The 14,714-nt window shown below is 38.2% G+C and overlaps 1 protein-coding gene across 1 annotated transcript in view; it reads left to right on the top strand.

Annotated features, from left to right (window-relative positions):
• The first annotated feature begins 4,146 nt into the window (after positions 1–4,146).
• The window catches only part of Nup37 (nuclear pore complex protein Nup37), a 47,996-nt gene continuing 37,428 nt past the window's right edge, over positions 4,147–14,714 (top strand). The window contains exons 1-3 of the mRNA XM_083134209.1: positions 4,147–4,264; positions 6,781–6,928; positions 11,987–12,187. Coding sequence (XP_082990335.1) covers positions 4,254–4,264; positions 6,781–6,928; positions 11,987–12,187 — 360 coding nt within the window. The 5' untranslated portion in view covers positions 4,147–4,253. The remainder of the gene's footprint in view (positions 4,265–6,780; positions 6,929–11,986; positions 12,188–14,714) is intronic.

Raw genomic sequence — 14,714 nt, 5'->3', positions numbered from 1 at the left:
AATATGCATTTTTGTGTCGTATGTAACGGAATAATAAACATGATTGCCCCGGGAAAATATGATTTACCCCTCCATCTTTACCATTGCGCCGTCACTAGCTACAACATATTTTGATTTCTATTATTCCCACATATTTATTTTAATTTTATTCCACTGTGTTACCTCACGCAGCCAGCCCCCCCCCCCCGCCACACACACACGTACGATTTCAGTTGTACGTTTTAGACTAAGCTTGTCAAATGTCTACTTATATCTTTGTATTCTTGAGCCATTTTTAAAAAAAAATCATTTCGCCCCATCTTCTGGACAATGTTTTCCCACTTGAAGCCCTTTGCAGATCTAGATCCGGGGCTATAGGCTTCCTAAGCCACCGTCACCTCCAAATACTCTCTTGGCCTCATGAGAGAAAAATATATGTATTTATACGAAATATTAATTTGACTTGGAAGTTTCTTTTTTCGAACAGGAATAAGTTTTAAATTTTAATAGCTTATAAATTTACACTAGCAATTTTTAGTAAAGGTTTTGCGTAACCCTAAAAGTACATTTAGAGACTGCAAGGTCAACTCCCGATATTTCAGATATATTAATAATTTTCATCACAACGTCTAGTAATAATTATTTGTTACTTCAATAACCTCCTCGCAAATGTTTCTCGCATATTAAAACATAGATGCCATATGATTGCCATTTTCTGTTTATTTCCTGGTAATACTGACCTCTGTGGTGAAGTGGTTAGCACAACGCTTTACGATGCCAAGGGCCCCCAGGTTCGAATCCCCTCCCGGGCATGGGTCTACTTTCCTTTCACCAATTTCATCATATCATCACGCATCCTCATCTTTGCGATTAGCCATATGTAACAGATAAGCGAAGTGAAATAAACTAAGTCTATTAATCAATTATTTTTTAAAACTCTTTAATTCTTCTTTAGCATGCCACGTTTTTGTTAAAATTATATTACGATTTGTAAAATGGCGAAATTCTAAAGGAGAACACGCAACTTTCTTTGTAGCGCATCGGTCAGAAAGTTTCAGGAATATGGATTTTCGAAATACATTTTTTCACATGTACTTTGCCCCCTTTTAAAAGTAGCGCGTTTTCAATTATGTTACTAATCATTAAAAGGATGCCTCAATACCATCTTGGAGGATGACAATTAATATTTTCTCCCTCCTAAAAGTAATAATATACTTTCGCTCTCTTAATCTCCCATATAAATGCTAGGAGCCGTCTGCTTCAGCCGAGCTCACTCCCTCTCTGGTGACGTCACGCGTTCGTGCAAGATCGGCAATCTTCGGATGGCTTTACCTAATCTCTATCTACCTACCTTGCGTCTACATGCGTTAGCTACACGTAATCTACGCGTAGATTACATTGGGTTGTAGTTTACATAGACTACGTAGACAATCTAAAGTGCATTAAAATTAATTTTCAAGGGTTTCATGAAGGGAAAGTGACATTTTCAACTATATTGGTTCCTAACGAAATGAAAATAATACTATTTACAACAAAATTCCTCTTCTCTTCTATTATCAACTATGAAAGAATATAAATAGTATGCAAATAACAACAACAGATGGCAGTCGTGAGGCAAGAGTGGTCTTTTTCCCATAAAACACTATAATATTTCCTATATTAGGTTTCTTCCTAGGTGAGAAATTGTTGGAATTTGGAAGAAAGAGTATGAAAAGTTCTCTTCACACATCAGCAACTGGTACGTAGTATAATTTTATCTTAATTCCACGGCACCCTTTGCTAAGTTATCACCTTTCGCCATGTTGTTTACATAGATTACGTAATCTACGTGTATAAAATAGTCTACGTGCCGAATGTAGACTATCGTTGTTTACGCATAGACGCACATCTAGTGATGGGTCATGGCAGTTCCTTTTCGGGAAGCAGTTCACCGGAGCTCGCTCACCGAAAGGAAGCGTTCACTGGAAGTCATTCAAAGGAACTACGAAGCCATGGAGCATGCTTTGGTCTCGGACGAGGCAGTTCCTTTTAGAAAGGCAGTTCACTGGAGCTTCCTCGTTGAAGAAGTCGTTCACAGGAGGAGCTACCATACCAACACAGCTCGAAGTTGGTTTCGTTGGGTGGAGGAGGGGATGTGGGAGACTGCTTCTGGAGTGGGTGAAAATAATTAGAGGGGAGGAATCCGCCTTCGCGCACATATTAAACAGCTATAGGAAACAATGTATCGACTGACCGACCGAGGTTCGGGAGCTGCTTTCAGGGTGGGGGTGAATGAAAATACATTTTAATGGATAATTGAACTTTAGCGGACAAAAAGTCCTCATCGGAAAGGAAAAGTTGGACAAGTTATATTCTCCCCTCTTCCTTTCCAAAAATGAATTCCTACCCCTTGTTGTCGCAGCGCATTACAGCGCCTGGTGATAGATGAGGAAAAATAATTGTAAATATTTTAAACATGGACGTTCGCTGTATTTTTTCCAGGGAAGGGCAAACAAGGTATTTTTCCAAGGTGTCAAACGAGGCATATTTTCTTCCAAAATAGTATAATCTAAAAAAAAACTTCAGTTTGAAGTTAGCATGCACCTGTAACGCCCTTCTAATAATTAACAAATTGAGATTGAAATGAAATTATACGTGGCCTATGTGTAAAATGTACAAATTTTAGGTTGAAATTTATTTTCTATTGTAGGCGTTGCCCCTCCCCATCTTTTCAGACTTTCATGCAATTAAATGACTACACGGTCAAAATAACACCCGTAAGAGAATGGAAGAGAGGACGCTAAACCTTTGAACTACGAAGAATAGCATTCGTAGTTTTCAAGCTCTTTCCGCCTCCCGGCCCCACTTTTACTTTGAGATAATGGAAGAGCACGGAAACGGAACGTTGTCTTAAGTTTGATTGATGATCTTATATCTATCAAGTTCCTTCTACAGTTCCTTGCAATGCGAGTTGCCAAAACATGCCACAAAAAGGGTTAAAGGTAAATTACTTGCCCATCCCTCCCTCATTGTTGAGCTTCTGCAGCATTACTGTAAACAGAGTTGCACACATAGCTACGCGGAAAACCGCCACTATCAACAATCGGCAACAAAAGACGGGACCTCGCGCTCGCTCTCTCTCGATGGTTCGTAGGAATGAGTCATCGACTGTGAGCGTTGGCAACATACAAGCAAAGCTCACGACTTCCGAGGAAGTAAGTACCACGGGTCATGGCAGTTCCTTTTAGGGAAGCACTTCACCGGAGCTCGCTCACTCAAGCAGCCATTCAAAGGAACGAACGAACGACTCCTCCCGATGTTGGTTTCGTGCAGCTGAAGTGAAGGGAGTGGGGGAGGACTTGCTGGAGTTAGCTTGAGTGAAAAGGATTAGGGGAGAGGGAACTGCGCTTGCTACTCGACTTCCCACAAGAAAACCAGAGAACATACACAGCAGTAAACAATACACGCAAAGCTCACGACTCCTGGAACGAGGAACTACCACAGAGGAACTGCTCGTTCACTCCGAAGGAGCGAGCACTTCACAGTTCCCAAGAGGGAGTAGTTCAAAAGGAACGGTTCGTTCACGAACGACCCATCACTACGCACATCACTGAATGTCACCCATGCGTTCTATTGGTTCTATCGTCTCATTACGACTGTAGTCTAGAAAATAGCGTTCATCTACTTTGAATCCGTTCATCTTCTTTTTTTTATGTACGAAGTATAAACTAAAAACACACAATTACGTAAAAAAAATCAACATGTAATGGAAATTAAAATTCAACTACGTGAAGACACACTACATGAACATAAGAGGTTATGGACGAGGTATGCCTTCTGTCTTCAATATTACAACTTCATCCATTTAAGATATATATATGTATTTTATTATTTCTGGGTCAAACTACAAAACTCCCCATGGGCTCCTCGTACCGATGGGATCTCACTTATCGCACAATTTTCAAATAAGCATGCGTAGCAAGTAGGTCGGTCCTACTAAATATCCTAGACCGCATAGAGAAAGTAAAAATATCACAAAATACTTTTGAGGGTAGACTGTAATTGGTTTTACTACACTCAGCCTATTTTGATGTGCTATATTCTAGGTACGAAACAATGTAATATAATCAAAAGTAATACAATCATAATTTATTTTTGGTTCTGTGGTATGGGAATAATCGTGAGACCATTAAGACTTGAACCGCCTGTTCGGTTATTATTGCTCGAGGACTTGTTGATATTTACCAATTGATTATTACAATTTTGCTGTTAAAAATAGTAACAAATTGTGTGAAATGGCTAGAAGGTACGTTTACAGGGATATTTATTTCGTGGGCATTATAACATTTCATAAGATTCGTACAATAGTGAGCTTACAGACAATGGGCGGTCTAATATAGACATTGCTGAAGTATTTTTTTCTTCTAAATTTTCCCTTTAGTTCTTTTTTTTAAAAGCTACAGTAATGCGTACTGAGAAATGATCATCTTCATAAATAGACAGCGGATATTTTGTCCCAGTTTTATAAATGCCGGTGGGAGAATTTGTCATAGTTAACGCAGTGCAAGGGAGATCGGTGCTAGTTTATTGCTGGCGAGATGGTTGATTTTACTGAAACATTCCTGTCTACGAGTTACTTTAAATAATTCAGGACCCAAGTTAATTTTGTTTCATTGCGATTTTATCATGCTACGAATGCCATTTTGGTAAATGTTTACTATCCTTCGGACACGTATAACTTCTGAGTTTCGTCAATTATTGACATTTCTACTAACCTATCTGCTTCGCGGATCATTTTATAACGTATATTAATTTTTTTTAAAAGTGTTTTTGAAACTGAAGAACGTACGTTTCCGCAAATGGTTTGTGGGGCTATGTGTCAATGGTTCGTGGGGCTATGCGAGAATGGTGTGTGGGGCTACGCATATTTTTTTCGAAACCAATTTTTAACTATTGTAACCTATTGTGACCCTACCTAACCTAACCTTACCGGAAATGGTTCGTGGGGCTATGCGTCAATGGTTGAATTTCCGCTATGAAACATTCCCACATCACACAAAACACCTTCCAGATGTTAGACAATAATACAGGAACTTATTACGGTAAGTAGTTTCTTCTGTAGAAATGAAGAAATCTGTCCGAAGGATAGTAAACTAGTACTGCTTGGGTATAGTATGTGTTTTTTAATGCACATGTTTTCTGTATCAAGTGTACCATTAAATCAGAATAATAAACATGCAATTATAGATTTTTGCAGTGTTGCTAACAGAATTTTAAAATTTGTACCAATATGATAGAGTCGGCCATATATTAGAATATTAGAATAGTTATTCATGCTGTTACCAGTAGAACCTTCTTTAGAAAGACCGGCCCCCATGGTGGAGTGGTTATCACATTGCAATACGATGCCAGGGGTCCGAAGTTCGAATCCCAGCCTGGGCATGGATGCCCATTCATCAATTTCATCATAGCATCACTCATCCCCAACTTCGCAAATTAACCAAGAGCGGCACAAAAAGTAAAATAAAGCAAATCATTAAAATTTCGGTACTAATCTGATATTCCCGGGACAGATTTCTTCATTTTTACAGAAGAAACTACTTACGGTAATAAGTTCCTGTAGCATTGTCTAACATCTGGAAGGTGTTTTGTGTGATGTAACGGATTTCTTCAAATTTAAAAGTTTGGGGCTCATTTGGGGGCAGGTGACTCCGGCCAATTTCTAACATGCCTTTAACAGGGACTCTATAGATAAAGCCGGGTAGCCGGAGCCTAGCGGAGTGGAGGCGGGGGGCCCCATTAGCTGTTGGGGGCGATAGGTCAATTACCCCAGGGGCAGAGCCCGGAATCGGTGGGAAATTTGGACTCAAAAATTTCAAACGAAAATAATTTTTTAGTTTAAATTTTCCACCGATTCCGGGACGAAAAATGTGAATACACCTTAAAGAATGTTCCACGAAACAGATAGGTAAGTACAGATGTCAAAAATTGACAAAATGAAGAAGTTATAGGTGTCCGGGGAAAATCAGATTTTTACCAAAATTTCAGTATCCGCCAAACGTCTGAAATTTCTTTATTTTCTTCTTTTTCACATTGGTACTTACGTATGCTGCATTGCTAAGGATTCTTGAAGGTGGGATTTCATTTGTTTTATGACAATAATTTGAATTTTCCACAGAGTAATTATTGTTTGTTGGTTTTTCGGTTGTGTTATACACATATGGCGGGCAAATCTTGACTAGCGTTGTCTATGATCAGTGGCTGTGCAGTGTTTCCAACCTTCTTCACTGAAAAATGCCTACTTTCGTGTTACTGATTTTACAAATCATTCATAAATAGCCCCATGAACCATGCACGGCAAGGTTAGGTTAGGCAAACATAGTTGAAATTGTCATGTTCTTGCAAAACAACGGTGTGGTTGGAAACACTGACCGGGGGTTACATCATCGAACGCAAGCAACATTTGGTTCACGTAGTGGATGGACATAGAGGCAACAGCTTTCGTGCATTGGAGAGATATTAATCTTCAAAAATACATGATTTACAGGCGAAATAATTTAAGCGATGGGGAAAAAAACACTCCCATTACCTTTCAAAAGTGTACGGAAAGTCAGTTCGGTAGGTACTTTCTCCTGTAAAATTGAAGAAATACGTTTTGCTGATAACAAAATTTTACCTTATTTTAAGTTTCTTCTATACCTGGTTAAGAGTGAATTAATCGTGCCCACGACAGAGACAGATGAAATGTCAGAGAAGTAATCGGTTGTTTCATATGTAATATGTAGATGAACTATGATTTATGAAATAATAATTTAATTACAGAGTAATGGAAGGATCAACAGATCCAACCCATATAATAGAAATGATGGACCAAATCCATGCAGTGGAGTTTTCACCATACGAATGGTCCCAAGATTTAATAGCTGTTGGGCTAGCCTCCAAGATAATAATTGGATACGTAAGATTTAAGGTAGGATAATTCATTTGAAAATAGTGTCATGCCCAGAACTAGTTGGAAGTTAATTTGAAATTAGTTCTATTGTCAGCAAATTAAGGTTAAGTACTGGAAATCGTGGTTGTGTTATTTTGTTTTGGAGCGAATTTACAATACCGGAAGTTTCTTCAATTGCTTTCAAATTCGGCATACTCACTAATTTTGGCCTCGTAATCACGAATCTGCAGTTAAAATTTGGCGGTCACGTCTAGAAATTGCGAAATAAGTTGAAAAAAGTGTGTTCGTGAATGGAGTAAACACCCTTGATTTATGAAGAAAACAACTATTTTTTGCAATGATTAGCGTTTCAAATCTATGTTTATGATGACCCTTAATTTTAACTATGCTTGCCTAACCTAACCTAACCTTACCGTGAATGGTTCGTGGGGCAAACATGTTTTCCACCTTTATGCAAGATGCCATTTTCTCATGCAAATCAAGGCTCCATGCAATGGGTCTTAATTATTGCACAACACTTGAGCAACGTTGGTAGCAAGACCGTTGTGCGGAAAGGAAGACGTCTTCATATCAGAGTATGGAGAATCGTAGTGGTAATTGACAAGGTTCTTTTGCAATTTCAAGACGTGACTGCCAATTTTTAACTGCAGATTCGTTATTACGAGGCCAAAATTACGAGTATGCCGATTTTAAAAGCAATTGAAGAAACTTCGGTATTGTAAATTTATATCTTTGTTTTTATCATTGGCCTTTGATGCACATGACAGAGTATATACTTTTTTATTATAATTTCTTCTTATTTATCTACTTGCAAGTGGGTTGTTAGTGAAATTCCACTACTTGCACATTATTGGGTTGAAACTCTTTCAACACTAACACAACAATGCAGGAGATTGAGATGTCAAGTATTTTTTAAAGTTCTTTAATTTATGTTTGTTTGTTTATTAACGATACAGCAAATATATCCATTGCAGCACCTGTTGTTATAGTGTAAGAAATGAAATCATTTTGTTGCTTTTTCCATATCACAGGTTCATTTGAGGCTGATTGCTGAAATCTGAATATTATTAAATGTGCTCATTGATTATTTCACTGTTACTTCAAAAATAATATAACGTTTTCAGCAAGCACTGTATTTCTGGTTGTGGCAATGTTTGAGTACATTCACATGGTACTTTTTCAAGCTTCGCTTGAATGTACGGAAATGTCAGTAAAGCAAAAAATACAGTGTTTGTTGAATGTATTTTTACATTTTTATAATGCTGTTAATAAATATGGAACAGCAAAATTATATTTTATAACAATTATTATTAATCTTTTCATGTTGAGAAATTCTTAGAAGATATTATTTTTGTTTTGTTTCTTTTATGTGATTTGTATCTTACAAAAGTGCTGAATAGTTTAGTGTGCATATATACAGTCGAATCACATTATTATGACCACCAGCTAATATACAGACTAACCACAGTGTGCAGCATGGACAGCAGCCAGATGGGCTGACTCAAAAAGATGCTGGTAGGTTGTCACAGACATCTGGAGCCATGCTGCCTGCAGTGCACCCCACAGCTGCTGGAGGGTGCATGGTGAAGGTCCATAGAGGGAACACAACGATCGAGGTGGAGCCACAGATGCTCTATTTGATTCAAGTCCGCGAAATTAGGGGTCCAGGGAAGTACTTGCAAGTCTTGGTCATGCTCTTCAAACCACTGCCAGACATTTTTAGACGTGTGACATGTCGCATTGTCTTGCTGGAAGATCCCATTCGCACCAGGGAAGACAATTAGCATGTACATGATCTGCAAGCATGGATTCACAACCAAATCGGTTGAGAGTGCCTTCCACGTGAATGAGTGGTCCCAGAGAATGCCACGAAAACATTCCCCAGACTATAACTTTGCCGCCACCAGCTTGCGTTCTTACAGCAACTGTTGCATGGTGTTTGTTCTCCGCTGTTTCTCGCCTGACATGCCAACATCCATCCATTCAATGAAGCGGAAAACTGTACTCTTCTGAAAAGGAAACCCTTTCCAATCAGCGGAGGTCCAATTGCGATACTGCTGCGCAAAGTGAAGCCTTTTCTGCTGGCTGGTGCACCTTTGTTTGTACAGGTGCAGTGGGTCATTGCTTCAGAACCCCATACGTGACAAAGTTTGCTGAATTGTCATTGTAGACAAACGTCTGGTAGTCTCCTGATTCATTTTGATGGTGAACTGCTCCACTGTAGTGTGTCGGTCGGCATTCACAAACCTTCAAAGCCGACGTTCACCTCTCACAATAATGGCACGCGATGCTCTGCAAATTTTGCAATTTGTTATCTAGTGCCCATGTTTTAGACAGTTCAAAATATTGCATATTTAAATAACAAAGTATATAATTTGAGGATACAGTACATAGATAAAGTACAGGGTGTATCAGAAGTCCCTTACCACCCCTTGTAAAATCTGCAGTGATGTTTTTTCATGGAATTTGATATGGGCGATACAAAATAGACCTAGGGGAACACCTTTTGGAGTATGTCGCAGGGATGGCCGCCATCTTGAATTCAATTTTTTTATTTAAAATGATAGGTGGGTCATGTGTTACATGACCATAGGCTAGAATTTCATCAGGATGTCAAATCTGAAATTTAGCCGTAATTGCGCGATAGCCCACTCGCAAAACTGCACGCGGCGATCTGGATCGTCCTCGGAGAGGTGTTGCTGCATTTGCACCATATACGGATGCCACTTGTGCCTCTGTAGCACCCTGTACACTGAACTGTGACTATAGCACATTGCATTGCTATACAATGTGTGCTTCGCTTCTATGACATCAAGAAGGAGGCCAGCTCTGCCATAGCTGTTGCTTCATCCGTGACTCCACGGTTGTCCACTACGCCGTCTGTTCAAGACCGTGACCGTCTCCTTGAATTTAGTTAATAATTGTGCTACTGCAACATGTGATACAGGGTGACGTTCTGGGTGTTACAGGTTGAAATCAGCAGCCACTGCATGGGCGTTTCTCCCACCCCACAGTTTGACGATCTGGATGCGTTCCTCAGTTGTTAACGGCATGGTTCAGCACCTGCAACAAACAGGTAAACATCACTTTCAGTTGCTAATAACTTTTCACCAAATGAAGTTACATGAAATCTGATTTCAGATTTGACGAAATTCTAGCCTATGGTCATGTATCACATGGCCCACCTATCATTTTAAATAAAAAAAGTTGAATTCAAGATGGCGTAACCAAGATGGCGGTCGTCCCCGTGACATACTTCAAAAGGTGCCCCCTAGGCCTATTTTGTATCGCCCATATCAAATTCCATGAAACTACATCACTGCAGATTTTACAAGGGGTGGTAAGGGACTTTTGATGCACCCTGTATAAGTTCCTCGTGCATATTGCACCGTGTCATGAAGCCACATGTAGGTGATGGGGGGGGGGTATTGTCCTGCATATTCTCTATATCGGCCACTTTGGAGGTGATGTGATCAGCACCGTGCTCTGGCCCCTTTACCCCCCATGTACCCATTGATTTGAGGCTGAGTCAGTCCCAGAGCCACTTTATGCGGGGACAAGGTCAGAAAAATTCCGACCTTAGATCACCAAACCCAGGAATCAAACCCGCGTCTTCCACGTGGCAGTCCGACATCCTACCTACTAGACCACAAAAGTGTGTGGTATTAATATATACATTGTATATATTTGGTGGTAATCGATGATATTTGTGTTTTTTTCCAATTTACAGATTATCTGTAGTACACATTGCATTTCAGTCTTACCTTCAGCTTTATTTGTAATTTCATTGAATTGTATTTCGCTATATTTGTTACATGTACCTTTTATGTACTGCCTACTGCAAATGAACATGTTCATTCTAACATCAGACACGTCTCCCAGAGACTGGGGAAGCATCGAACCTACAAGTGAAAAGTCATGAAATTTTGAATAAACACAAAAACCTGGAAAGTCGGGTGTTTTTACTTGCCAAGATTTGAGAAATAAAATAAATTACATATTTTTCTTGAACCATCATCGCGATGGGAGATATCCTGTATAAAAATGTGTTTGTAGTTATTTTTTGTTAATTTATTTTGAACAATGTTGAATAAACATGATTTAACACTTCACACAGGCCTGATCAACATGAGAGAGTGCTCTCGTATGAATGTATTTGTATTAGTGTCACTTTTCTGCCACTTTTGGCTAATTGTGAAAAAGGATGAATGATGATTAGATGAAATTGACGAAAGGCACTCATAGAGAATACCTATGCACACATGCTGGGACTTGAACCTAGGAACTTTGGTGTTGAGATATAAAGTCAACCACTTAAGGCTTGACTGGGCATTTGGCAGCCGAATGGGCAATTTTTTCAAATTTTGTTCTTCATTCGAAAAACCAATGTGATATTCCAAAATATGAAAAATTACATACATTTAGAATTCCTTCTAGAGCATTGACGTGAATTTCCGAGCACTTTGCTTTCGCTGTTATCTAGATATTCTAAAATGTTTTGCGATTATGTAAGTCTATTAAACTTTTGATAATATCTGGATAACAGCGAAAGCAAACTACATGAAAATTCACGTCAATGATGTAGAAGAATGATCTAAGCGTATTTTTCGTATTTTAAAATATCTTGGCGGTTTTTCGAATGAAGAGGAAATTTGAAAAAAATCACCCTTTTGGCTGTGAAAGGTCCTCGAACCTTAATGTGCTTGGCCACTGAGCTGGCTTGTGTGCACATGTATATTGCAGTGAGCTGTTATTCTGTAGCATTGTATTAGAGCAGAAAAGAGGGAATGGGCAAGGAAGGAGGCCTCGTCAGTCACGCCAGCCTCTCTGGCAGAGTGGCTAGCACAGCATGCTACGATGCCAGGGGTCCCGGGTGTTCTTTGTGAATGTCCCTTCTTAAGTTTCATCATGGTTAGCCAAAAGTGCAGAAAAGCAACACTAGTGCAACGAAAATGCAAATACAAATGAAGACGTGCAAATCTATTGCAAATAATGTGGTACTTCCATACTTATTTTGTGAACAAAAGATTCCAAAACAGTTAATTCAATTAGTAAATGTGTATGATGTTGTTACAGGAAGGTGAGGGAAACATAGAAGAAGAAATGAATTTTGACATAGTTCGGGAATTCCACCATGACTCCAGGATCCATGCTTTGGCCTGGAGTCCACGTACATCCTTGCAAGTTGTCCCCAAGTGCCTGGAGTTTGGAGGTGCTGGATCTGACTACAAGATAAGGCTGTACTCCAGTGATTTGGCTGGAAAGGACACAATTAAGGTTTGCTTTTTTAAAAAAACACACTTAAAGTTGCTTGCATGTTGTCGACACCATACATATAGATATATATTTTTTTATGGAAAGACTTTTTCTGGTAAACTGTCCTGTAAAAATGTTTGAACAGTTTGATTAAAGCAAATAGAAAATTACATGTAAATATACATTTTTCTGTTTCTGATACTGTGACCCTACTTTGGAAAAGTTTGTTGAGTGTGTTAATGAAACTATAATAATTTCAGAAACTTTTCTTCCAGTGAAAATAAAACATTCTGGATGTACTACATAATTGTTAACTCAAAATATTTTTCATGGTCTTTGTAGCTGAATTTTGGAAATTTTTTAAATAATAGTTTGCAAAATACCAACTGCCATGTTTATTTACATCTTAATGGTAATTACACTATTTATGCTTCAACATGATTAGTGTTTTGTATATTATTCTACACAAAATTTTTGCATATATAAATTATTGAATTTTAAATGAAGATAAATTCAAGTGTGTTTATATATTACATATTAAATTTCCCTTTCATATAAGCTTCACCCCAGCAGTACATATATATTTTCCCTGCTTTTCCTATCTTAGAGCCTAATATATGATTACGAGATTAATGTACTTTCGCCAAAAGTGATACTGATATCTACATATTACTTATGTACATTATTCTACAAATTATTTCTTTAAAGTGATTTAAAACAGTGATTCTTTTTTAAAGAAATCACATCACCTGATTTAAATCAATCCAACTTGAGTAATATATTAATCAATATTGAATAGTGTAAACAGATTTCAGAGTTTTTAATATGTTGTATACTACCAAACTGCAAGGAATGTTTTATCTTTAACAGAGGTGACCTTTTTTTTAAAGTCTGTTTTCAGGCAATTTCTGAAAGAATATGCAACTTTTTTCCCTCTGTTTTTGTTGCCTATTTTCAAAATAACTGTTTTTTTTATGTCTAATCCATGAAAATGAAGAAAACTGTCTGTGTTTATCAATTTTTTTTGTCTATTTTGTATTTTTTTGTTTGCTTTTTTCTACCTATTTTGAGAGTTTTGGGTACCTATTGATTCTCATCCTGGTTATATGCCCTTACGCTCCCTAACAAGAATGTGACCACACATAATATAAAACACTGTAAAGTATCATATGGAGGATGTAATAAATTATGAAATTTTTTCATAACATTTAACATTTAGTCAGTAATTAATTTGTGAGAATTCGTTAAGAGTATTATGTGAAATATTTTGTTTTGTTAAGCTGAGGGACTTTTTTCTAAACTAAAATATAATAAAAAGCAAATTTTTGGGAGGGCTCGAGCCCCACAGGTCCGTATAAGTTGGCACCACTGGATTAAGTATAAACCAGGGTGTCGACCAGTCTGGAAAACCTGGAAATTGTGAAAAAATCAGAGAAGTTTACTGTCTCTGGAAAAATCAATATTTTTTTGTATTCGTGCACTAAAAGTTGGATTGTGGACAAACTATTATACTAAAGACAGTTTCAGTAGAAATTGCATATTAAATACTCTGTGATAGGGGGCATATTTTGAACTATTTTCAACTTGAAATCTATTGCAGTAAGTGACTATTGACATTTACTACTTTCTTGTTGTAATTTTTGGGTTGTGTTTTGTTGATATTTGGATTAATACATATATTTTTTAATCTTTCTATAGTTGTGTATTATTTAAGCTGATTATTTATGAAAAAAAAAATTATCATTAGTCAATGCGTGGCAAGTATTATGTAAAAGCTCACTCCTGATGCCTCTATCCAACAGTCAATTTCTGATCAGTTTAACTTCATTTAGTACTGTTCAGCTAAAATACCAGGTGTATAAGCTTAAATCTGCTGTTTGCTCATAGATGGTGTTAGTGAGCGTATGAAGCTACCATGGGCACGCCATACCTGGTGTTTGTATGAGTTGGACATCTGCCAACACGAATCAGTGCACATTGTCAGCATGTGCAGACAACAACAGACAGTGTTCCTGTGGTAAGCATGTCTAGTTTTGTGCCAGAAAAAGAGCATATGCCGGATGCTCTGCTTTTCTGCTTCCATTTGAAGAAATCGGCTGCTGAATCGCATCGAATGCTTGTGGAGGCCTATGGTGACAGTGCTGTATCGGAAACAACGTGCAGGGATTGGTTTCGTTGGTTCAAAGATGGCAATTTTGACCTGAGTGATAAGAAGCATGAAAATCGGCCATCAATTGCAGGCTCTTTTGGACGAGGACGATACCCAAATGCAAAAGATGCTTGCCTAGCAATTGGGTGTTACTCAAGCAGCCATTTCCATGCGTCTACGTGCCATGGGAAAGGTTCAAAAGATCGGAAAATGGGTGCCTCATGAATTGACAGATCGGCAGCTGGAGAGATGCCAAAACACATGCGAAATCTTGCTTGCCAGACAAAAAAGAAAGTCTTTCCTGCATCGGATTGGGACTGGTGATAAAAAGTGGATATATTTCGAGAATCCTAAACGCAAGAAATCTTGGGTTGATCTCGGCCAACCATCAACATCTTC

The sequence above is a fragment of the Lepisma saccharinum genome, chromosome 13 (assembly GCF_977018435.1).
Source record: "Lepisma saccharinum chromosome 13, izLepSacc3.1, whole genome shotgun sequence".
NCBI classification, from domain to species: Eukaryota; Metazoa; Arthropoda; class Insecta; order Zygentoma; family Lepismatidae; genus Lepisma; species Lepisma saccharinum.
This window is presented reverse-complemented; position numbering and strand designations above follow the sequence as displayed.